This window comes from Nycticebus coucang, chromosome 10 (genome assembly GCF_027406575.1).
Source record: "Nycticebus coucang isolate mNycCou1 chromosome 10, mNycCou1.pri, whole genome shotgun sequence".
Lineage (NCBI taxonomy): Eukaryota > Metazoa > Chordata > Mammalia > Primates > Lorisidae > Nycticebus > Nycticebus coucang.
Window position 1 is genome coordinate 70055376 of NC_069789.1, and position 24892 is coordinate 70080267.

At 33.4% G+C, this 24892-nt stretch overlaps 1 protein-coding gene across 1 annotated transcript; it reads right to left on the reverse strand.

Annotated features, from left to right (window-relative positions):
- Positions 1 to 291: 291 nt before the first annotated feature.
- Positions 292 to 24746, reverse strand: RGS21 (regulator of G protein signaling 21). The gene is made up of 4 exons (XM_053607322.1): positions 24736 to 24746; positions 20825 to 20901; positions 16575 to 16741; positions 292 to 495 (listed from the first exon to the last, which is right to left on the reverse strand). The coding sequence occupies exons 1-4, from the start codon at positions 24744 to 24746 to the stop codon at positions 292 to 294; spliced, it is 459 nt and encodes a 152-aa protein (XP_053463297.1).
- Between the last annotated feature and the right edge of the window lie 146 nt (positions 24747 to 24892).

Sequence of the window (24892 nt, forward strand, 5' to 3'; positions counted from 1 at the left end):
ATTCTCTTGCCTCAGCCTCCCAAGTAGCTGGGACTACAGGCGCCCACTGCATTATATCTTTATAAATTTCCTTTGTACTCCTCCAGCAGGAGATTTTAAGTACCTTATAAAGTGAATAAATTCTAAACAAATGACTTAGAAATTCAGTCTTGATATATAAAAAAATTATTCTTCTGTTGGAGTAAAAAATGTTTTCTATACCTTAAAAATTGTGTTTTCAATTTAAAATATTTTAGCTTTGAAGTATAGTAGTTAATTAATGATAAATGATAAATTAATCATTTACCTTCTTCACAAAAAAGGGAGCCATTTTTTATGATTTGTAACCTGTTGGCTATTTACCAATTTTTTATACATCTCTGACTTTAGAAATCGAGGATAAGAATCCTTGGCCATCAGACTGTAGATTAATTTCTGAGCCTCATCAAAGCATTTGAGAGTTGGTTCAGCAATGTTCTTTGAGATGAGGTCCCTGGTACTGAAGTCAATGTTAATCTGTGGAGAATAAGATCGCATGTTATCAAAGAAGACATGGTTTATAAGAATGGTAGATATAGATATTATTTGAATTCTTTTTCCAAACATGAAGCCAATCTGATGCAAAATAGCAGAAGAATCATGCACTTGTTTTCTGGAATACAGAACACATGAATGATTTAATTTTTTCTAGCTTGACAGGGGTGGGGGCATGGACTAGGAAACAGTTCGTCTAAACAGGTAGTCCAAAACAAGTGAGTCTATGACTTTAAATTTCTTTTCACACCTTCTCCTTTTTAACCTAGTTTTTACTAGGAAAAATTACTACCATTTTTCTTTTTAATTAATTTGAGAGGCATAGCAGCTCGGACAATCACTACATTATTAAAAATATTTGAAAAGAAATATTTGAAAAGAAACAGGTGAATACACCAAATGAAAGATTGTGCTTTGGTTCAGATTTGTCTTTTTACAGAAGTGAGGTTTTGAATAAAACAACTGTATTTAAATACTTAAAATAGGCAGAACCTATAAAATAGTAGTTTTCATAACCTAGTAAACAAGAATTTGCTAGGTTGGAATGTGCCACTAACCTATTCCCATTTTTTATATTTTCCCTTGTTCCTTACAACATCACTTTCTCATTGGAATTTCTTTTTGTTTGATAAAATGAACAATATAATACCCCAGTAACGAATCCCCATCTTTAACACAGACTGTGTTTCCATATAAAATCTCCTTGTTTCCTTACTACTACCCCACACAGGTGTCCCTAGCAAGGTCTAATTGAGATCTACTGCGCTGGAACAAACCACTTACTTGCAAACATGTAAAATTTCCAAAACCTTCTTGTGGAGATATTTGCCCAACTCTTACACATATTCCAGAATATACTCTATGAAGCAGAAAATTTTATAACCAAGATATCTAATTTAAATTTAAAATATTCACAAAATACAAAAGATATGTGTGTCCTAAAATTAGAAGTTCACCAAAGGCAGGAGCTGTGTCTGTCTTAGTCATCCTTCTATTTTCCGGCACTTGGCCAGAATACCTGCCATACTGGGATCCCACCACTTGGTAGAATACCTATGATATCATAGGCAATCAAGTATTTATTGAATTGAATTAAAGCATCTTTTGACATACCCTGTTTCCCCGAAAATAAGACAGTGTCTTATTTTAAGGTGTGCTCCCAAAGATGCACTAGGTCTTATTTTCAGGGGACGTCTTATCTTTCCTGTAAGTAGGTCTTATTTACAGAGGATGTCTTATTTTCAGGGAAACAGGGTAATATAGGAAATTAAAAAATGTTAGAATTTTGGAGTCAGTTAGACTATACTCAACAATTTATTCAGCATTAAAATGAGGTTGAAAAATAGGGAGACAGGTCAGCAATCATATGCTTCCTCCTACATACTTGCTGTTTGTATGAATGAAGCAGTTTCTATAATTTCCTTTTATCTTCAATCTCTATGGCTTAAAAGAGAACAGTAATAGCACATATCTTAATATATCTTAAGGACTAAATAAGAAATATCAAATACTTTAATATTATTCTAAGAAGAAAATAAAGAAAAAATTAATGTGAAAGGAATCATTAAAAGGCCATTATTTGTTCATAGAAAGTTTCTTTTCTTTTCTTTTTTTTGAAACAGACTCTCACTTTGTTGCTCCTAGTGGAATGCTCTCCTGCGCTCAAGCAATTCTCTTGCATCAGCCTCCCAAGTAGCTGGGACTGTAGGTGCCCACCACAACACAAGGCTATTTTTAGAGGGGGAGTCTTACTCTAGCTTAGGCTGGTCTTGAACTCATGAGCTCAGGCCAACCACCCACCTAGGCCTCCAACAGTGCTGGGATTACAGATGTGAACCACTGTGCCCAGCCTTGAAAGTTTCTTTCTTTAGAGATTTCAGCTACTCATTAATTCCAGAGTATGTTTGCATGTTTATTCCCGTGATTACCTTCTTAGGTTCCTCATCAGTTCTAGATAAAACAGCCAACGCTTCCTCAAAGGCCTCAAAACCTGGGATTTATTGCCTTTTAAAAGTATAGGAAGATGGTGCAGGGCAGTGGAAAGACTTTGGGATCATTTTTCAGTCTGTGCTCTAACACTTATGACTTTGGTAACCTAGGGTGAGATACCTTAATGTTTCTGAGCTTCCAATTCTTTATCTTTCAGCTGTTACTAGTATTTAACTCAGAATTAAAAAATTAAATAATAATTAAAGTGAGATAATCATTACATTTATCATTTCACAAAAATTTATGAATTTGTTATGTGCCAAATGTTGTCAATATATGGGCAAAGACAACTAGCAACTCAATAAATAATATTATTTTAGATTTAAAGTTGAAGGAAAAGAGGAAGCCAGTTCCCTAGGAATCTAGGGATAAACATTTTTGCAGAATAATCAACTAATGTAAGTTCATGGTGCAAGAAGAAGATTTTTAATACTTGGAAGGTGGGAGTGTACGGTATGAACAAGGAGGTCTTGTGATGATGTCTTATAGAGCTGTGTGCTGTGGTCAGGAGTTCTTGTTTCTTTCTGCTAAAAGCAATAGGAAGATAGAGGAGGGTTTTGAGCAGGGAAGTGGCATGGTAACTTATATAATGAAACTAGTAGAGTGTCCGTCTCATAGTGGGAATGGATGAATAGTGGCTGTTATGAAGGTCTTGTAGTGGTTGTTAAATTCCTACGATAGCCTGTTTCATAAATATACCTTGCATTGTGGATCTAAAAACATATATTGCTGGTTTCTGCATTTAACTATATTGCGTATTTTTTAACAGCAACTTCTATGATTTAACTTTAATCCCCCCGATGGTAACTTAATGTCTTTCTGCACTCATCAGGGGAGATTTTACTGATAGTACAGCCAATGTGTGCCTGCTGCACACCATCGGTTTAATATTATTATTATCAGAATTGAATGCCTGTAATAGCTCTCCATTTCCTATTCAAGAGGTTCAACTATTATGCACCTCTAATAATTTAAGTTAAAAAGAAAAACAATCCAAAGCCCAGATTTTGGCACTCATAGACTTGCACTATGTGGGGTCAGCTTATACATTTCCTCTCTTCCACCTGTGCCCTGTGTTTCCGTCAAGCTAGACAATTCTTCTCAAATTATTTGTATTTCTCAGTTGTGAACATTTCTCATAATGTCCCAGTCTAACTGAAAGTCATGTTTTTTCACCTAAGTAGTTCACCAATCTTTTTGTCCTTAAGCCTAAATTCAAATAAAATGTAACACACACAATTTCTGGATGGATTTTTTTTGTCTGTTTGTTTCTGGCCTTGCAAAGGATTTTGTTGATTATATGATATTTACATTTTATCCATCCTTCACTAAGCCTTGCACACTTAAAGGACTCAATAGACACGTCATATAAATCAAGTGGAAAATGATTTTATATTTGTTCAGAATCATGTTTAAATTTTAGAAAGAACTATATATATGGATATTGTTATTATTGAAATATATGAAGCTTGTCCTTCTAACATACTCTTCATTTTTCTGATTTACCTCTTTTCCTACCAGAGAATTGACAGCATCAGCTACTGATAGCTAAGTGATGAGCAGATATGCCATTCTCAGGAAATAATCAGCAGGCTTATGAAGATGTGTCTTGGCAACTCAGCTTAATGTCAGTGACAAAACATCACACCCACGTGTTTATATAAATGTCACTTTTCTCCAAGTTGTTCAAGCTAGAAACATAGGGATCATCTTTGACATCCATTTTTCTCTAATCTTGTGTCTAGTGTATGTGTGTGTATGTATATATGTTTAATTATTCCTTTCATTTTGTAATTTTACAATGGTCTTTCAATCTCACTCTGATTTCCCTGGCATAGGCTTTTATAAATAACCTCTACCATAAGCTATTAAATTTACCACTTACCTGAAACCTCTTCTTAAAACATCTTTCTTTCCCTTCTAAATACGGTGAATAGTATTACTGTATCGATTTCACCAAAGTATCATTTTTATCACATGAATATTCAGCTGAAAACAGATTATTTTCTACAACAAAATTTAAACATCTTACCCTGACATTTGAGATTCATACTTCTGATTTTAATATGTTGTTTTAAAAACGTCCTCTACTTATCTTTAGTGATATCCATAAAGCTGGTTTATTTTTGTTCCCAAAGTGAATTTTTCACCTGAAGTTATCTTTATTGTTTCACCATCTAAAATCACTCCTGCCCCCAAGGGTAATTGTTTTTGTTTTTATCCGGTATAGACTTTCTCCTCCCTTATGATTTACCTTAATATCCTCTGAGAAGCCTTCTTTGAGCTCAAAGGAATGTCATTATAATTTCCTTGTGATTATACTACATATCCAATTTTGATTTAAACATTTTTCTTACTTAAACATATTTGGATACAAATGTTTCTGTTCAGTATTTAATCTGATTATTAGAGAAAGAGGATTTGTCACACTCTACAGGTAGTTCAATAGTTCATGATGTGGAATTAACCTGTCTTTTATTTCCTATCTTTTTCCTATTTCTTTTTCTGATTTCCTTATTCTTCACAGGTCCCTCAGAAATGAGCACAAAAGATATGCACTCTCCAAATTCTGTCCCAAGCCATTTTCCACCCCCCCCCCCCAAGATTATTACAGGGATACAAATATTTGGTTGCATGAATTACTTTTGTCCAGTGTGAGTCAAAGCTGTAAGTGTGCCCCTCACCCAGATAGTAGGCCTTGAACCTATTAGGTGTGAATTTTTCCTCCTTCTTTAACTCTCCCTCCTGCTTGCTTTCCATTGAGTTTACTACCAAATGTGCACATGGATATAGATTGATTGGTACCAATTTAACAGTGAGTACATAGGGTATTTCTCTTTCCATTCTTGTAAAACTTCATTTAGAGGAATGGACTCCAATTCCATCTAGGTTGTTGCAAAACGTATCAGTTCACCTTTTTATGGCTGAGTAGTACTCCATGATATACAGGTACCACATTTTCTTACCTCACTCATGGATTGATGGGTACTTGGGTTAGTTCCACATCTTTGCAATTGTGAACTGTAATGCAACAACTGTTTGCATGCATGTGTCTCTTTGATAAAATGACTTTTATTCCTTTGGGTATATACCCAATAGGGGGATTCTTGGATTACATGGTAGGTCTACTTTTAGTTTTTCCATAAAGGTTGTACTAGTTTGTAGTCCCACCAAAAGCATATAAGTGTCTTTTTTTTTTTTTTTTTTTACCACATCCACACCAGCATTTGTTGTTTTGGGATTTTTTGATAAAAGGTATTCTCACTGGTGTTAGGTGATACCTTACTGTGGTTTTGATTCACATTTCAGTGATGGTTAGAGACACTGAGAATTTTATACTGAATGGGAAAAAATTGAAAGCATTCCCATTTAAATCTAAAATTAGGCAAGGTTGCCCACTGTTAACCACTTCTGTTCAAGAGAAGTCTTAGAGCAATCAGGCAAAAGAAGGAAATTAAGGGTATCCAAATAGGAACAGAAGAGGTCAAACTATCATTTATTTTGTTGATAATATGATCTTATATCCAGAAAACTCCAAAGATTATAATTCTGTTAAGAGACTCTTGGAGTTGATAAATAAATTTAGTCAAGTCTCAGGTTAGAAAATCAGTTTATACAAATCAGTAGCATTCATGTACGCCAACAACTGTCAAGCTAAGAATCAAATCAAACACTCGATCCCTTTCACAATAGTAACAAAGGAAAGAAAGCATCTAGGAATATATTTAACCATGAAGGTAAGAAAAAAAAAAAAAAAAAACACTATGGGGAGAACTACAAGTCTCTGAGAAAGGAAATTTCAGAGGATGTAAACAAAAGTATATTATACTCATGGATCAGCAGAATCAATATTGTTAAAATGTCCATACTACCCAAAGTGGTCTATAGATTCACTTCAATCCCCATTAAAATACTACTGTCATTTTTTGCAGCTCTAGGGAAAAAAAATCATGCTTTATATGGAATTAGAAAAGAGCCCAAGTAGCTGAACCAACCTTAACAAAAAGGGCAAATCAGGAGGCATCTATTTATCAGACTTAAACTGTACTATAAGGCGATAGAAACCAATACAGCATAGTACTGGCACAAGAAGAGACATAGACCAATTGATAAGAACAGAAAACCCAGATATAAAACCATCCAAATACAGCGTTTCATCTTGGACAAAGCAGATAATAATATATAATGAGGAAAATAATTCCTTTTCAATAAATGGTACTGGGAAAATTGGATGGCCACATGTAGAAGATTGACAGAGGACACACACCTCTCACCACTCAAAACAATTACTTCATGATGGATAAAAATCTTCAACCTAAGGTATGAAGCTATAAACATTTTAAAAGAAAATGTTGGAAAAACTTGTAGACATGTGCCTTGGCAAAGAATTTATAAAGAAGACCACAGATGTACTCACAGCAACAACAAAATTAACAAATGAGACATGATTAAATTCAAAAGCTTCTGCACAGCCAAGGAAATAGTCAACAGAGTGAAGAGACAAACTAGAGAATAGGAGAAAACATTTGCATTCCATACATCTCATAAAGGGCTGATAACAAGAATCTTTGAAGAACTCATGAACACGAACAAGAAAAAAAAAAAACCTAAAAAAGTGGGCAAAAGACATGAGCAGAAACTTTTCCAAAATAGACTAATGGCCAATAAACATGGAAAAATGCCCAAGACAGACTTTCTTTTCAGGCTTTTTTTCTTGGTGACTCTGGCTTTTCCTATGGTAAATATTTTGAGCAATAGCACCAACTCCACAATAATCACAAGGATATTTGAAAGTGATCATTTTGACTGTAAAAAATGTTGTTTTTTTATTGATTATACTACAGATGTCTTTTTTTTTTTTTTTTGCAGTTTTGGCAGGAGCCGGGCTTGAACCCACCACCCTGGTACAGGGGGCCGGCGCCCTACTCCTTGAGCCACAAGCATCACCCAACAGATGTCATTTTATGGTTACTTTATGCCAAACATCACACATCTACATGGCTATCAGTTGCTTAATATCATTTTGGGGAAAAAGGCTAGCATAAATGTAAAAAACTATTTTATTTATAGTAACTTTGAATTATTTATTTGAAATATTTATTGAGTATATAGTTAGAAACTATGCTAATATTGAAGATATAAAGATGATGACGTTCAAGTCAATCAGGAAGACAGAATTTGTAATGAAACCCAAAGGAAAAATATGAATCTTGAAAAAAAACTATGAAAGATAAAATATATAAATATCATTTTTGAAGTTTTATTTTGAATGTAAAATATTAAAGAGGGGATTTGCACATGACAGGATAAACTGAAAGAAGTGCAGTAAGTTTGAGACGAATTTGAAAGGCAAATTGGGGGAGGGATGAAGGGCCAGATCATATAGGATGCTATGGGTCTTGTTAAGGAATTTTTTATTTATTCTGAGGGAAGTAAGAATTTTAAGTAAAGGACTAATATGAATACCTATTGGAAAACAAATCTGTTACTGGTTCCTGTATGGTGTAATAACTAGATATGGATAAAGGGAAGAAAAATGAGGAAACCATTCCAGAAGGTCGGGTGGACAAGAGATTGTGTCTTGGGTTGGATAACGTCACAGGGAATAAAGGAAAGTGCAAAGATATTAAAGTGATTTAGAAAGTTGAATAGATGGAACTTGTGACTAAATACGATCTGGGGCCAGGGGGAAAATATTTAAGAATGGCTAGATTTTAGAAATATTCTAAAGTTAAGTGTGACAGAAAGTGTTGATGGATGGGATATGGGGTATAACATATAAAAGAAATAGAAGAATCAAGGGTGACTACAAATTATTTAGCTAGAAAAAATGGAAAAGCAGTGCTGTCACTGAGATAGGACTTTGGAAGAAGAAAGTTTTGAGCAAAAATATTCAGGACTCAGATTTGAATTAGTAAGTCCGAAATGCTCCTGTAAAGCATTGGAAGAGACCATGAGGAGATTGAGTATAATAAGCAGCTAACAAGTGAGGAGTGTCTCCCCTCACTTATGCATCAGTGGGAACAGCAAAGGAAATTCTTAAAGAGCGGTCAATAAGGGAGAAGGAAATCCAGTCCTAGAACCCAGTCGAAGATGTTTCCATTCAGAGGGAGTGAAAAATTTTGTTAAAAACTCCTTAGAAGTCAATTCTGGTGACATGCAAATGGGCTACCAAGAATGATTTACCTATTCTTCTTGACTCCCTTGAAATTACAGAAATAGTAATATGTATATATGCACATATAAATTACTTTAATAGATTAATAAATAGCACATATAAATAATAGAGTCACTCCTGGAGTCATGTCTATGAACTGCACCCCCAACTGTGCACTCATCACAGAGTCATTTTTGGTTATTGGTTGTATTCTTTTTTTTTTTTTTATGGTGACCTATTTATTTAAATAATATGTGAGATACTGAGTGATCAAAGTATCTTTTTTGTAAGGGTAGTGATTTTTGGTTATATTCTATAAGGAGATATTTGGATAAATTTCTATCTTAACAATTACACAGATGAGATATTGAGCTTGAAGTCTACTGAAGGTGGAAACCTGTCAGGAGGTGAACCTCTGGAAACAAAGACTGTCTGATGGCCTGATCTGAGGCATTCCTGAGTTCTCCAGGGGCTACAGAGAAATTTTGAGTTCGCTCAGCATCTTAAACTATTAGGTCTAGAGCATGGGTTGAATGTTATAACAATTCATGAAATAAACAGAGTTATATATTTTGACTGTATCGATTCTCTAATTTGAAAGACTTTGAGAAACATTATGCTTTATTTGGTTATTTTTTTCAAAAAGCCATAAATTACATACGCTATCTGACACCACTGTATTGCCTATTTCAGAAGATGAGACACAGGATTGTGATTCTTATGAAATGACAGCTGAGATGTCATCACAACTGTTTAGAGGCTTTTAAATGCTCTAAAGGCCTTGACACAACTGAAATTGACAACCATCTAAATGACAATTTTCTGAATGATGTTTTTAGTAGTTGTTTCAAAACTGTTTTATTATAAAGATCCAGGATATTATAATATTCATTTGATTTTGTTAACTGAAAGTAACACAAGCCAAATTCCGTTTTTTTTTCCTATGTCAGTAGTTGTAAATTCTTTTGGTTTTCAACAATTTATTTTAGCATGAAGAATACATTTTAAAGTGTACCTGTTGGCTCTCTTGTGACCTTAAACTGTGCTTTATACATTTTTACATAATTTGAATGGAAAGTTTTCAACTGTGCTCTCACATTCAAAGTAGATGGCCTTTCCTCATTTAGAATGTATAGTGTAGCCACAGACTCTCATTATGCAAAGGGTGTGTGCATGCATAAGTAAAAAGCTTTACAAAAAAATGGAGCAGGGAGCATTTTAGACCTCATTCACAACAGAGCTTAAAAATTACTATTCAAATTAAAGCCATCTATAATCATGTTTTTGGTTACATAATTCTGTTTAGTCACCACCAACACTTAAAGTATGACTTCATTTTTGGCATCATTATAGGGGAATGAATTTCCTAAAATACATCTGCAAAGGTGGCTGTTAAAGTTGAGAAAAGGTGTTTGTTACAATTAGTAGGAATCCATCCCTGAACGAGACTATATTCTTTTGTTGTCATTAGCTCTGGATACAGATGACACAATTTGGGAGGTAGCTTAAACTGGGCAAAACAAATGAAAGAAGTAGAATTTAAAACCAACTTGATTAATTAGACAAGTAGTCAAAGCAAAGGCAGAATTAAATAGAAACAAGACGCCTCTCCAATTTCTGTGCTGATTAAAAAGATTACACACATAAAATCGTAACATGTGCAGTTTCCTAATAATAGATGTACGGACACTGTAGCTGGAGATGCTGAATGGAAATCTGACTGGTTTCCTTCACCAATTGTAACAAGCTAGTCCAAAAATAAAGGGTCATAAGAAAGTTAAAGGAATACCTAAGCTTTTTGCCTTTGAGTTGAAATGCAGAAATTATTTTTTGAAGGACAGAATGATATTGCATGTTATTAGAAGAAATACTCCTGACACCTTTATCTTCCTAATGCCATATTTGAATCTGGGCTTCATTGTTTAAGAAGTTACCCAAATTAGAAAGAATATAAGAGGAAAAATAAAGCTTTTGATAGAAAGATAGATGGTATCTGACTAGATAATTTTATGCTTCTGCCATTAGCATAAACATCAAGTTTCCCAGGCTATACCATAAACACTTAAAATAAGTAGTAGGTCTTGAGAAAGAAATCTGAAACCTCAATACATAGGCCAAAGACCTCCCTCCCTATAGATTTTGGTGACTACAGGGCTCATCATTTTATCCATGAAGCTCAGTTCATTTTTCATCTGGAAAATGGGGGTGATTGCCATACCTCCCTAAGATGGTAAGCTTGATGGTCAAATGAGATAGGGCAGGAAAAGCTCTGTGTAGGTATTACAGTTCCTTTAACTGGCTTTTTCTTCTCTCTTTCCCTCCCTCCCTCTTTCTATGTTCTCTCTCTTTCATTTTTTAAGAAAAGAGATCTCTTTAAGATGGAATAAATAAAAATGTGGAAATCAAAGTTCTAGAATGAAAGTTCTGGGTTCAAGAAAGCGTAGTTGCATCAATTTATGCTCTAAGGCACACGGTACCAGGTTGCCTTCCATGCTGGGCTGGTTTTCTAGGCCCTGGCCGGTCCTTGGCTGGGCTCTTCATCCGTTTCCTCTCGCATCCTTCCCTCTTCCTCTCTCTGTGCTCAAATTTCTGGTCAAAGCTTATTAATTACTTCTTGTGAGATACATACCCAGATCCTCCTCACCTGGATTTTTCTGTTGCTTGCTACCTCCTCACCTTTTATTTTCTTATCATGACACTCGTCAAAGTTTATTATAGTTATTTTTGTAACTGGAGTTTTCCCAACAAGATAGCCAGCTTTAGCTATTCAGGAGTCATGACCCTTTTTTTTCTTATCTGTGAGAACATAATGCTTAGTAGATAGTATATATTAAAGTAATGATTAATAATCCAAAACTTAGAAAATGAATAAATAAGCAAACTTATTCTATCCAAAGATGATTCTTTAGTTGGGGGCACTATTGGCCAGCAGTAGTGACTCAAAATAATACCAACACTGAGAAAGTGCCATTTAGAGATGTAAAAAAAAAAAATTGTGAATATAAAATGGAGAATACAAATTGGCCGTACAGTAATAGCAGAAAATGACTCTAGATGCCTATTTTTATGGAGTTTTTTTCTACCAACAATTCATATATCTATTTCTTCCCTCAAGACTCAGTTTAAAACACACCTTATTTAAAATAAAGACCTTATTTCAATATGCTTTCTCACTACTAATGTTCAATCACTATATCCTTCCAGGTATAATACAATTTCATCCTTTTTTTTTTTTTTCATTTAATCGTTTGTTGATTTCCATTTTATATAAATTTTATATTTAACCTAATTGGAATGAAAAGTTCTTTTGAATCACATCATGGTTTCTTTATATTTTCTTTCTTTCTTTTTTTTTTTTTTTTTTTTTGTGGTTTTTGGCTGGGGCTGGGTTTGAACCCACCACCTCCGGCATATGGGACTGGCGCCCTACTCCTTGAGCCACAGGCGCTGCCCTGTATTTTATTTCTTAACATTTTCTTATTGAGACAGCCTCGTATTACTACATCACCATATTGTGTTATACTTATGAGCTTATTGTCTGTCTTCCTGTCTACAGTAAGCTTCCTTTCTATACAGGAATTTTATCTTATAAGGAAGTAAACAGTAGGCACAAAAAACCATTTACTGATGTGAAATTAAGTATGAATCCATTAATAACATTGTATTACATTAAAAATAAAAGAAACCAAAAACAAATATTAACAAGTGTCCTGCACAGACTTATTAAAATATATTCTCCTTTCAGATTATGATTTCATCTTTGTTTTATGAGTTATGGTATCCTCAAATTTAAGAAATAAATTTAAGAATTAAACATTTTGAATTGCTTTTTGGCTTGGGAAACAACCAGTATATTTGTTCCAATTGGTGATAATGTAAATTGAATTTGTGTAATTTTTAAACATTACTTTGTGGTATGATTTGAAACTGTTTTCCTATTTCAAAGATGAAAATCAACATAAAAAATTTCTCTTTTATGATATGTTTTGCATCCTCTTATGACCAACTCTCTTTGTAATATTAAGAGAATGATGATATAATTATATTAAAAATATTTTTGATAAAATATGCCAAACTCCTAGCTGAATAAATATTATTTAACAATTTTCTAAGGTAAACATTTTCTCAAAGCTAAGAAATCTTCTTTTATTTAAACTTATCAAATATTATGAATGGTTCAAATTAAAGAATATATAGCTTTGTCTAGTAATTTTCTCATTTTCAAATCACTTGCTCAAAATACCTGGATCATGTTATTATTTTTTTTTCTGCAGTATTTTCTCCTGAACCCATCTAGGTACAACTCTAAAGAGTAGTAGTCCTTTTTATCTGAACCTGGTAATTTGTTAGTACATTTTTATACGTGCTCACATTTATACTTTTATTAAGTATTTTAAAGTTGATTGGTGTCAAATCTGCTTAAAAGTTGGCTAATGGTTGTTTTTAGGCAGATTCATTAGCATTTATAGTAACTCATTTAAAAAAAGGAATGAAAATTTCTTGAAAACTGTTCTGTCGTTTTTAAGAAACCCTAGACATAAAATCTCATTTATCATTCTCATCTGTCCTAGGTAGATGTGCTATTTGCTTTTTTAGATAAAGAAACTGAGGCACAGAGAGATGAAATATGTTAAAATAAGATTATACAAGTTAGGGGCCAGGATTTGAATCCATGTCTAGGAATCTCCAAACTTTAGATTTTCTGCTATATCATACTATTTACTAATTTAGGAACCAGATATAAGGTAATAATACTATAAAGGAGAGGACATACAGTATGGCTGAAATTACCATCATTTCTCATAGAGAACTGAAAGTTCAATTTTTGTGTCTTTGCCTATTAGGATAGGACATCGACAACTATTAGTATTGTCCATTTATAGACAGTGATCTTTTTGGAAGTTTAATATAGTCTAATTATAAATTGTCTAATTGCATCAATTAAAAATAATTAAATAATGCTAAAAATTTTATACATGAGAAAGATACAAGAAATTGAAAAGAAAGTAAGTGAGATTTAATAGACATCCGGATAATATGACCTTGTCATTGTTTTTTATTTTAGGATTTTCCTATATTGGAAACTTGTTATAATTTAGACTCTTTATAAGAGTCAGTTATATAGCTATAAAGGAATATACAAAAGCAGAGAATATTCTCATAAGAATCTCATTCTTGTATTAGTTTTTTACTTATGAAAATCATTATATTTTTCAACCTACATATCAAATACATCACCTCGTCTTGTCAAGTCTGCCTATCTATTCTAGATAAATCTAGAATACTTCCCATAATTTCTTTATCTCCATTGCTGCCTACCTATTCAACCTCATCCCCCTCTCCTCTGCTCACATTAGCAATATCAAAATGCTTGCATTTCTGGAAAGTGCTAGGCAACTTTATACATCAGTGGTATATCCATGTGCTCTCACCCTGAAATATTCTCTCTTCATTTGCTCTCTTCATAAAATATGACTTGTTTTTCACAGCCTAGTTTTTTCACATGCAAAATCAAACCCTTAATTTTCCAAGTAGACTGAATCATTCTTTTCCATTGTGCTGATAAAGAAATTTGAAAGTGGTTTTATTAACATATCACCTATCTTGTATTTGACTGGTTTTATTATATTACATGCCAATCCCTCCTTCCACTTGGTGACTTTCCTGTGGGGATAGACAAACAATTGGTTTAATTAATAAACATGCCAACAGCAGTATTATATTTAACTGATGAACTTTAGAGAAATACCTTAAAGACCTTAAGTGGTAGAAAATACAATAGGCAAATGCCCTTTAATAATTTAAACTGGAAACAATTAATGATTTTATAGGAAAGAAAATGATTATTTCAAATATATATACAGAGTATGATATTTGTACTTCTTGTTTTTAATTAATTTTGTCATTTCTGATTTTTAGATGCTGTAAAGGATAGTATGATTTATTACTTGCAAATCAACCATATATTTAATTTTATTATCTAGAGTCAAAATTAATTAGATGGACAAATTATAAACAGTGGTCAATATTGGTATCCTAAACTAGTAACTATATTATGTAGTCAAATTTTTACTATATACATTTATTTTAGAAGGAAAGTTTAGAAAATTAAGTAAGACTATTTTGTCAAAACTTCTAATTTATTAAAAGTTTATAACAATTTATAATATAAATTAATAATTATTTACAAACTATAAATTAATTTTTATAATAATAAAAATTTATAAATTATAATAAAAATTTATAATTTATTATAAATTTTATTACAATTTATTGTATAACTTTGAATTTAGCTATCATCAAAACATTACATCCCTTATTAGAAGAATTTTCATAAACAATGAGAATGTTATCCTAAAGCAACCACTATTAATTAGTTGGATACCTAAAGAAGGGGAAAAAAATTGGCTTTTAAACCAAAAATTTGGCAGTTTTAAAGTATAATAAACCAATATTATCAATAGAATATTTTTAGAGTTAATTTGAAAGTATTTTAGGGAATGGCATATTAATCAACTTGATAAAATTATATACTACATTTTCAATTTTCCAGAATCACTTATTGATTTTTATATGGTAACTGGGAAATAAATGTGGAAATATCTCCAGAGTTAAAATTCTTTTTTCCCCTACTATGAATCCCAGGCCATGCTTCCATGGCTTATGTAACTGTTAATACTAGACTAATATATGCTGCAGTAATTAATGACCATCTAAACCTCAACTATGCATATGGTAACTTACATTCTCGCTTTTCTGAAGGTGTTTGCATTTTATCTAGTCTATCCTTTGTCCCTGTTAGTACAACTATCCTTCTCATTCCATGAATCCATGTTTTGGATAAGAACATATGGGAACTGTCACTTACAAGGGTTGTGGTGTCTCACCTCTGCAGGAAAAATGACCGGTGCTAGTAGTTCATTTTTGGGACTAGCAGTTTAATGGAGCTTCCTGTTTCCTTGCTACTTATTCATTAAAACTCATTGAGTATGTGATATAGTCAGCAAGGAATCCAAAGCAGTTTTAAAATGTACTTTGCTTAAACTTTACAGTGAAAATTAAGAGTATGTGAAAATGATCATGGTTTTAGTCCTGGAAATTAAACCAAGTACAGATGAAATGTTCCATAAGTGAAACACTTTGGGGGGCTATTATCAGAGTCATTGTAGCTTTTCCCCTTAGGCCCTGTCTAGTTCCCTGATTTTAAAGCAGAAGTACAATCTTTCATGTCTTTGGCTCATTTTCACCATCAAAGAAATAAAGGAAAGATAACCCCCTTTTGGAAAGTATGACATTATTATATGCCATAAGGTAGGACTCTAAAATTAAAAATGAAAAGTTTATACTAGCGGTTAGCAGGGTTTTTTCCTCCACACGTATTATTGTTTTTAATAATCAGGAATTCTATCCCCCATTAACCTTCACGGTTTAGAAAGGAAAAAAAAAAAGAAACTGCACTGGAAATCCAGCAGCATTTTCTAAGGAAAATTTTTGTCAGGATGACATGAGATGTTAGACACTATTTTTCAAGATCCTGAATTTATGTCATGGAGACAAAAATATTAGTCTTACCTATCCCAGAGTAGGTGTTAAAAAAAAAAATATATATATATATATATACATATATTTAAATTTATTGTTGGGGATTCGTTGAGGGTACAAGAAACCAGTTTACACTGATTGGACTGTTAGGTAAAGACCCTATTACAATCGTGTCTTGGAAAAATATTTTATAAAAAATAGTTTTCTGAATCAGTGAAAGACAGGACCATTTTCAGGATCTATTTGAACCTACTGACTTTTCTATTTGAACAGATAATGATGATTTCATTTCCTTGAGATGAACGTCTTGTCTTCTAACTGGGAGTGGAGCTGTTGGCGATGAATATTCACCACTCTGAAGTAGTTCACTCACCTCTTTAGGTGCATCTGCTTCAATGAATTCTGTGTAAATCATCTTGGCTTTAGAAGCAATCTTTTCTGCATTTTCTGTTTTCTTGAAGTCCTCACAGGCAAGCCAGAACTCGACATTTTCTTCACTAAACTCAGATTGTAGAAATTTTCGAAAAGCATCTAAACCCGCTGCAAAATATGTAAGAACAACTTTAGTATTGTATCATGCAGAGCAATACTGCTTCCAAAATGAATACATTATACAGTATGAGTATTTATTGAGTATTCAGTGACAAATACAGTATTTATCATCTCCTAAAGATAACATTTGTATGTTTCAGTTTCTAATTTTAATAAACCTTATTTTGGATTCAGTAATCGTAAATTTAAAATACTTATCTCTACATTACTACAATTAGCTCCATTAACTAAAGACCCTGTCCTTTGTTCTTCCTGAAATCTCAGAAATCTTGGAGTTATGTTCAGGAGAAGACTTGATGGTAGTTAATTCATAAGAAACTTCACAGACTTCGCTCTTTAGACCTATTGCACTGAGTTCAGGTCAAGTTAATCATGTTACCCTAACTTCAGAGTAAAAATATCTTTGTTGCTATGAGTTGTTGAGGAAACAAAATTTGATTTTAAAGGTATTGGTTTGGGCTTAAAGTAACAGAAGAAGTACTAGTGTTTATTATAAGAGTTTTGGGTGAATGTATGGGCCAACTCTAATCTCTAAGCCAAGAAAGCAACTGAAAAGCTATCTGGTGTGACTACTTCTCCCTTTTAGGTGTTGCCCAGAAATTTAATTCCATAGGTAATTAAGTGGGATTTTCCCTAATGTTGCTTTAAGCAGAATACTGATGCCCCTCATTTTCCTTTTGCTCCCACATGTTCTCCTGAGCATGGATTTCTTTAGAAACTTTAGACAGGGTCTGCAAAAGGACCCACTTATTTGCACGCTCATTTACTTTGGCTTGACTATAATGTGTAGTCTTTCAAATTTAATAACCACAGGAAGAGCTTGCCATCTATGCTTCCCAAACTCTTACCTCTTCCTCTTACCTCACTTTCAATCAAATTTACACTGTTATTTCTCCTATGGATATTTGAGTTTGTGACAACCTGTTTAGACTCTTCCTCTACTTTTCTTCATCAAAATGTGTTCTGAAATATTTTTCTTTGATATTCCCAGAGGTCATTTGAAAAGCAATTCCTGGAGGCTGAGGCAAGAGAATCCCTTAAGCCCAAGAGTTGGAGGTTGCTGTGAGCTGTGATGATATAGCACTCTACCGAGGGCAACATATTGAGGCTCTGTCTCAAAACAAACAAACGAACAAAAAACCAATTCTTGCTAAATATTTGAGGGCTAAGTACAGTTGAGAGTGTGCCTCCAGTTAGATATTAGGCTAGAACAATCATTATCAGATTCCTTCTGTGGACCAAATGAAACTGGTATGCTAAGGTCACATTATTTAGTTTCATAGTTGGCACCCTTCTGATGGCAGTATCTGTAAGTAAGATAGTGTTTCTCTCTCAGGAGGAAACTATCAGTGCTTTTGCTACTGGGAGGAATTTGCCTTCCAAAGCATTGGTGGCATTTTCCTCCACCTGCCTCAAAGGCCCCCTTTGCATTTGTTTAAAGCAGTCCCTCCCTTCCTGACAGTGAGAAATTAAATCCTCCAGATTCCAAAAATATCCCCTACTTTGAAGAATCAGGGGATAGGAAAAATTGAGTAGAGAAAAAAGAAAATACAAGCGAAATGTCCATGAAAAGGGGTATAAGTCAATTCTTTATAGGTTGGTGTAAGTAGAAAGGAAAAGTGGACTTCAATGAGAGAAAATAGAAAAGGACTTCCTGGAGCAGGAGTAAAGTATCTAAAAACAATAGACTAAAAGTGGATTACACAATTTTTCTTTCAAGTTATTGGAAATAAAGGTAAAATAACAAGGCATTGCAGAAGGTTATCAGGTACCAATTAAAATTCTTGGTAGACATATTGTAGAGTGTTGATGTCATTAATAAGTGAGCACTACATAAAAATTCAATTAACTCCACATTTCTTACATTTAAAAACATATCCAAGAAGCTTCCATGACATAAATTTAGACTATAAAAATCTTCTCAGTAATATTCAATTGAAATTTTTCCTGAATTCAGTCCAGTGATGAATTTGAGAGGTCTAAACAGAATCTATTGTAAAATTTGTTTTATATAGAGAATAAAGCATACTTCGGTAATGCTGAAAGAGTATTGGAGTTTCATGACTAGGAATAGATTATATGTGGGTCAAGGCACGTGAAGCTTCTGCCCATAAGGAATATCTAGATGCATCCTTGAGAGAGGAGAAGTTACAGATCAAGATTACTGCCTTCCCCTGCCCTCCAGTTTTAGAGAAGGGCTACTCTCAAGTGCCAATTTGCATTTTCTTTTCTCCTCTTGTGGTTTGGTTCAGGGTACAACTGGACAAAATAAAACAACTTAAACGACTAAAACTGGGGCTGAATATCTCTGTCTTGCATACAGTCTTTCATTGACCTCCTCTTCTATTAAACACATACAATTTGAATGTTGAAAAGATGCCAGATGATTTTGGAATAATATGCTACATGCAATTAAAATTAGAGTCTGAGGGCACTCTCCACAGGATGGAAAGGCTACTGGATAGACCCTGCAGGGGGTGTTAAATGGAATACATTAGCAGCTGGGGTTGAAAACTACACTAATGCTGCCCATGTTCAGTACATGCAAAGTATATTCTCAAAGCGACAAAAACAATTAGGTAATTTGGCGAGCTGTTCAGCCATTTAAAGCATTAAAAAGATTGCATGCTATTGCTGTCTCTCTGGAATTATAAAAAGCAAAACCAAACAGCTGTTCAGATCAATTGATGACTTTTCTATTTTATGAAATATAAAATATTTTATATAAAATGCATGAATATATTTCAAATATAAAATGAAGTATAAAACTCCAGGGGGTTATGCACTGGATAGAATTTACCTTTATCTTAGCACTCTCCCTGTCTTTCTTCTGTGGTACTATTGTGCCTTGAACTTTTTAAACAGGGGGCCAGTTTTAAACTATAGTTTAAAAAAAACTATGAACAAATTCCTATGCATACTGCACATATCTTATTTTGAAGTAAAAAAACAAAATGGCAACAAATACAATCACACCACCGCATGTGGCCCGTGGGCCGTAGTTTGAGGCCCCCTGCGAGCCTCCCAATTTATAACCAACAGAAACAGCACATGAGTCTCTTAGCAAACCTGATCTGCTCTACAGATGATACACTTCAAGAAAAAAGAAACACACCATTCAATGCTTAAAAAATGCAATTCCATACTCTTGATTCCTTTAATATATATGCTTAATTGAATTCTGGGAGTTATGGGTATTATTTTGTTTATGCTTTAGAAATCAGTCATTTAAGAATAATAAGTTTAGAGTATATTCGTTTAATACAATTAAGTGTTATACACAAGTAGTTTTGAAGAATTTATTCTGCTTCACTGTTTTTAATTATTCTAATAGTAAGTTATTTTACTTGAAGAATTTAAAATGGAAATGCTGTTTGATTCGTACAAATAATGCTACATTGTAAACATTTTCTATAAACTTTTCCATACTGTGCTACTTTGCCACCCTTGGATGAGATAAAACTACTAAAAGCAGATTATTCATAGCACAGTTCTAGATACCTTTGTAAATTGCTATGTTATATATAACTCTTTGGTATCACAGATTAGAATATTTTATTTGTTATTGGCCAAAATTACATTATCGAGCCATTCTATTAAATATAAATAGTCACACATTTACATATTAATATACACACATATGCATTTAAGTACACTTTATATGAACTAAGGATGAAAATAACTCAATTGAAATAATTAATTTAAAATATGTTTTATTTTAGCCCACAAGACGTATATAATAAGTGATTTATTTAAATTCTTAACTTTTTCAACAGTTTGTGTTTTCTTTCAATTTATACCATATCCAGTCATGAAAAACACCAAATTATAATTCACCAAGGAAATGGCTTTTTGGAATTTTTCTTTTGTTTTAATGCATGGATTTTCTACAAACTTATTGTATTTTAGGCCCAACCTAATTCCATTTAGACTTTGGGCCTTTATAAGTTTATGATTATTAGGATCTCATAATTCAAACATTGATCAAACTCATATTTTATGTCAGTGACCTTCAGAATTTAATAATTCACATTTTATTATATTTTGAACCTATTATTAGTTGGATCTTACCTTCATTGGCTAAAAGTGTATCCATATTCTCAGACCAGGCCATTGCGTCTGTGGCTGGTGACCTGTAGAAACAACATCTACCCTTGACAATAGCATTGTGATCTTTTTCTTTCGTAACCAATAGTAATAGTTGAGTTGTGAATTACATCATTCAAGTGAGCTTTGTATCATTAGTTAGACAGTAAAAGGTCAAAAAAATGTGAGATGCTATTCCACCGATGATCGCTATGGCAACACGAAGTAGGATGTTGTTTGACATTGGCAAATTATTTATTAATCTGGCTGACAGTGTTAATACTTGCAAATTCTTAAATTCTAATATAAGAACAAGACAGATTAGTTTTGTGGTACAACAGTGAATTTCTTTTCATCTATGAATATATTAATTGTCAATGTATGTAGCATTACCCTAGTCTATTCCTGAAAAGTTATCATGAGAGCAGTGGTGGTGAATATGCTTTTTTATAAATGTCCACAATCTATTTTAAAATTTTGCAACTTAAAAGTTTTTAAAAGTTTGAAGGATTTCTAACATGTAATGATGTTGAAACCATTAGTCCATAGTATTTCGTGAAGTCTTTACCCTACTCTGAGGCAGCCTTTATTTCTCCTTAGACTGATATACTTCTGGTGCTAAGCTGATTTATTTAAATCCAGGAATCTGTCAAGACAGAGTAATATCTTTTCCAAAGCAGTCAAAAAATGGATAGAGTTAAGTCTCCTGAAGAAGGTATACTTCTGCGGATGTGATGTAGAAATAACAAATCAAACGTAAAATATAACCTTTCTGAGATGCAAATATATCATGCATTATTCCTCTTAATTAACAAAGAAAGCTCCTATCCATAGGAAGCGTCTGTTGCCCAGAAAATAAAAAGTTAGATTCTGTTACTGTGATGTGCAAATGACCTCCTTATGGAAAGAGATGGTCCAGTTGAAGGTTGCTATATTTAAGTGATCAGTAATAAATAGAAAGAATGTTGTATCTAGGTATTCTTACAAAATTTCCATTTGTGCATCAAAGTGACTAATCTTCAATACATCAGTGTCAAGTGACCTCTATAGTTTTATATTCTATGACTTCCTGTAGTTTGCTTTAGTTTTCAAATTTTGTTTTTGGATTGATTGTGCTTCCTTGGGTGGTTGTGGTTGTCATCGCCGTATCTTCAGATGATAATGCTTAGTGATAATGGTTGTTCTCCTCGAGGACACGAGGATGGAGGATCATGGGACTGGGAATTCATGTTGCTATCTTACGTTACATATGTTTTCTTTCTTACATTTCCTTTCCCAGTTGTGGGCAACTCACTTTCCTTTCTCCCTTAATTTATTAAATCTTAGGGATACAGATTAAAAGTGAAACCATTTTGAAATGTGGTGTTTCAAATGAACATTTCCAAAGATTTGGATTGTTTAGTTTCTCACTTTCATGAATGGAAGATGTGGCCGATCTGAGGTTTAATTTTGGTTTAATTTTACACTGGAGAGTTTTTGTGTGGTACAACCTGTTACTTGAATAAGCTTATGTTCTAGGAATTCTAAAATTAACATATAGAAGTGTAAAATGCCTGTGTTTAAAAAATATTTCTAATTGTAGACTGAAATTTTATGGTTAGTAGGGTATTCAAGTTAAAAGTTTCTTAATACCTGTGAAACATATGCTCCAGAGTATAGAAAAGGATAGCTACATTGTATTAGCTTCCAAGACTTAAGGTGTTCTAGGCAAGGGAAGAGGAGAAAGGCTGTGAAAACACTGCAGATCCCATATGTGAGGTTGGAGAGGATGGCCCGCATCCGTCCTGGAAGGCATCAGGACCGGTCGTGTTCTCTAGGGAGAGATGGGTTTTGATTTAGCCAAAAGCAAAAGGACTATTCCATGAAGAGCTCTTCAGTCGAAGAGGAGTATTTATAGAATGGAAGTGTTCGAATAAGTGGTAGCTTTTCTTTTTATCCTCATCAGCGTAGGAAAACAGTAACAGAAAGAAGAAAGAAAAGTTTGGGAGGTTGTGTAGAAACAAGGACAAAAGAAAAATTTCTAATGTTTTGAATTATAAAGAGATAGAAAAAATTTGCAGACATTTTTAGATATAGATATGGACTATTATGGATAATAGAATTAGACCTACTAGGATATTTTAGTATTAATTAAGGTTCACAAAATGCTGACATTGCTGTGAAGAGAAAAAGGTTGCCCTTCGACTCTCTGAAGAGACACCCTGCTGGTGTGTGATAATACCTGCAATGCCCTCAGCCTACTATTTTCTAACCTACTTCTTACCCCGAAGGTTCCATTTTAACTGTTTGGTTTGCTTCAAGAGTTGGAGGTAGAGCAGCATTAACTTTTCAGAAATTAAGTGAAATGCAACTATTGTAAGGAATAATGCTTATTTGTTGCCATTCAAATGTGTAAAAAGATACAAATGAGTTTCTTTTATATTTGTAATTCTGTGGAAGAGTGAATTATCGGTATTTATAAGTAAACTGAAAGGCATTTGTAACAATTGAAAAACTGAAAGTATTTGTAACAGCACTAAAATGTACAACAGTGTACTGAATTGTGTACTTTATATACCACATTATACTGAACATGTCACCCAGTTTACTTCATTTACAACTAAAAATAACATTCTGTTTTATTAACAGATTATCAAGCAGTAAACAGGCTCAGAGATGCTAATAACTAGTGCAATATCCCATAGAATGTAATGAGCAGAGTTAGAATTGAAACACAGGTGTATCTTTTGGTAACCCCAATTCTTTTTACACTTCTTAAAATGGATGAGTTAATACATATATGCATGTACTTTATTTGTATTTTGGAACATATATAATAACTCTTTGTAAAGTGATTTTTCTGCAACTAATAATAGGGCATTTCTTATGTTAGATGTGAGTTAGAAATATAGTTGTTTTTCATTTAGAAAATGCAAGTATACAGATATTAAGGAAGTAATCTATTGAATAAATATTAGGGAAAAAGCATGACTGCTTAAAAACTATACCACCTGGGTTGTCTTTTACTTGTCATGTGTTACCTGTAATAAAGGGACAGTGTGCTACTCCTTTATTTCTTTTTTCTTCTTCAGTTTGGCTCCTAGTTAAAACTTTCAGAAAGGATTTAACTGGCTCTTCTCATTTGTGTTCATGTTTATTTCCTGTAAAATTGTGCTGCATAATCAGAGTAACTTTCTGCGTGTATATGATTCGCCATGAAAATTCACTGTGAATTTGGAGCCAACATCGCAGTTAGCATTTCATGGGGTTTTGGCTGATCTCCTTTCTGTTTTCTTCATTAATTGGGTGCCATCAAGGCCAGCGGTACCCATATTATATGTCCGGAGAAGAGCCAGGCCAGATGGGAACTGCGTGAAAGCTACCAGTTATCTTGCTAATTGAGCCAGCTAGAACCAGTTGTATTGCATTAAAAAATGTGGAATCCAACAACTTAGCTGTTCACACTCAATTAGCAGTGTGCTGGAGAATGGAAAATTCAAGCAAGGATTCCATGTGCTCCAGGAAGTGACAGCTGCTTCCTTACCCAGCATTTAATATCCGTATGAAAATTTCTCAATAAATGTTGGGATGATAATTTTTTCAAGGATCATATAGATCTTATGTCTCAAACTCACTCCCAACTTTGGAATACTTCACATAAAGAGAGCTCAGTGGTCTTTTTCCAGTTTATAACCTTTCATTAGCACACAAAGAACTGATCACACAAGTTAAGACACAAACTGTTGATATATTTTACACAAGAAGCAATCAATAATGAAAGGAGAAAAGATAAATCGAGAAGAAAGACAACAATTAGCATATTTATAATAAATGAAGGAAATGAAACGACTAATGAAGACTCAAGTGTTTCATTTGTACATCTTCTGAGATAAAAATAGCTTTAAACAGCAACTCACTTCACTGGCATTTTTCGTCCACTGTCTGCCTGTCACAGATGAGGCTGAATCTCGCTTTCTGACTGATCTTCAAAGCTGAAGGTAATGTGACAGCAGGAACATTACAATTAGTATGCAAATACCTATTCCCTGGGTTACAATTTGGCATTCTTTAAAT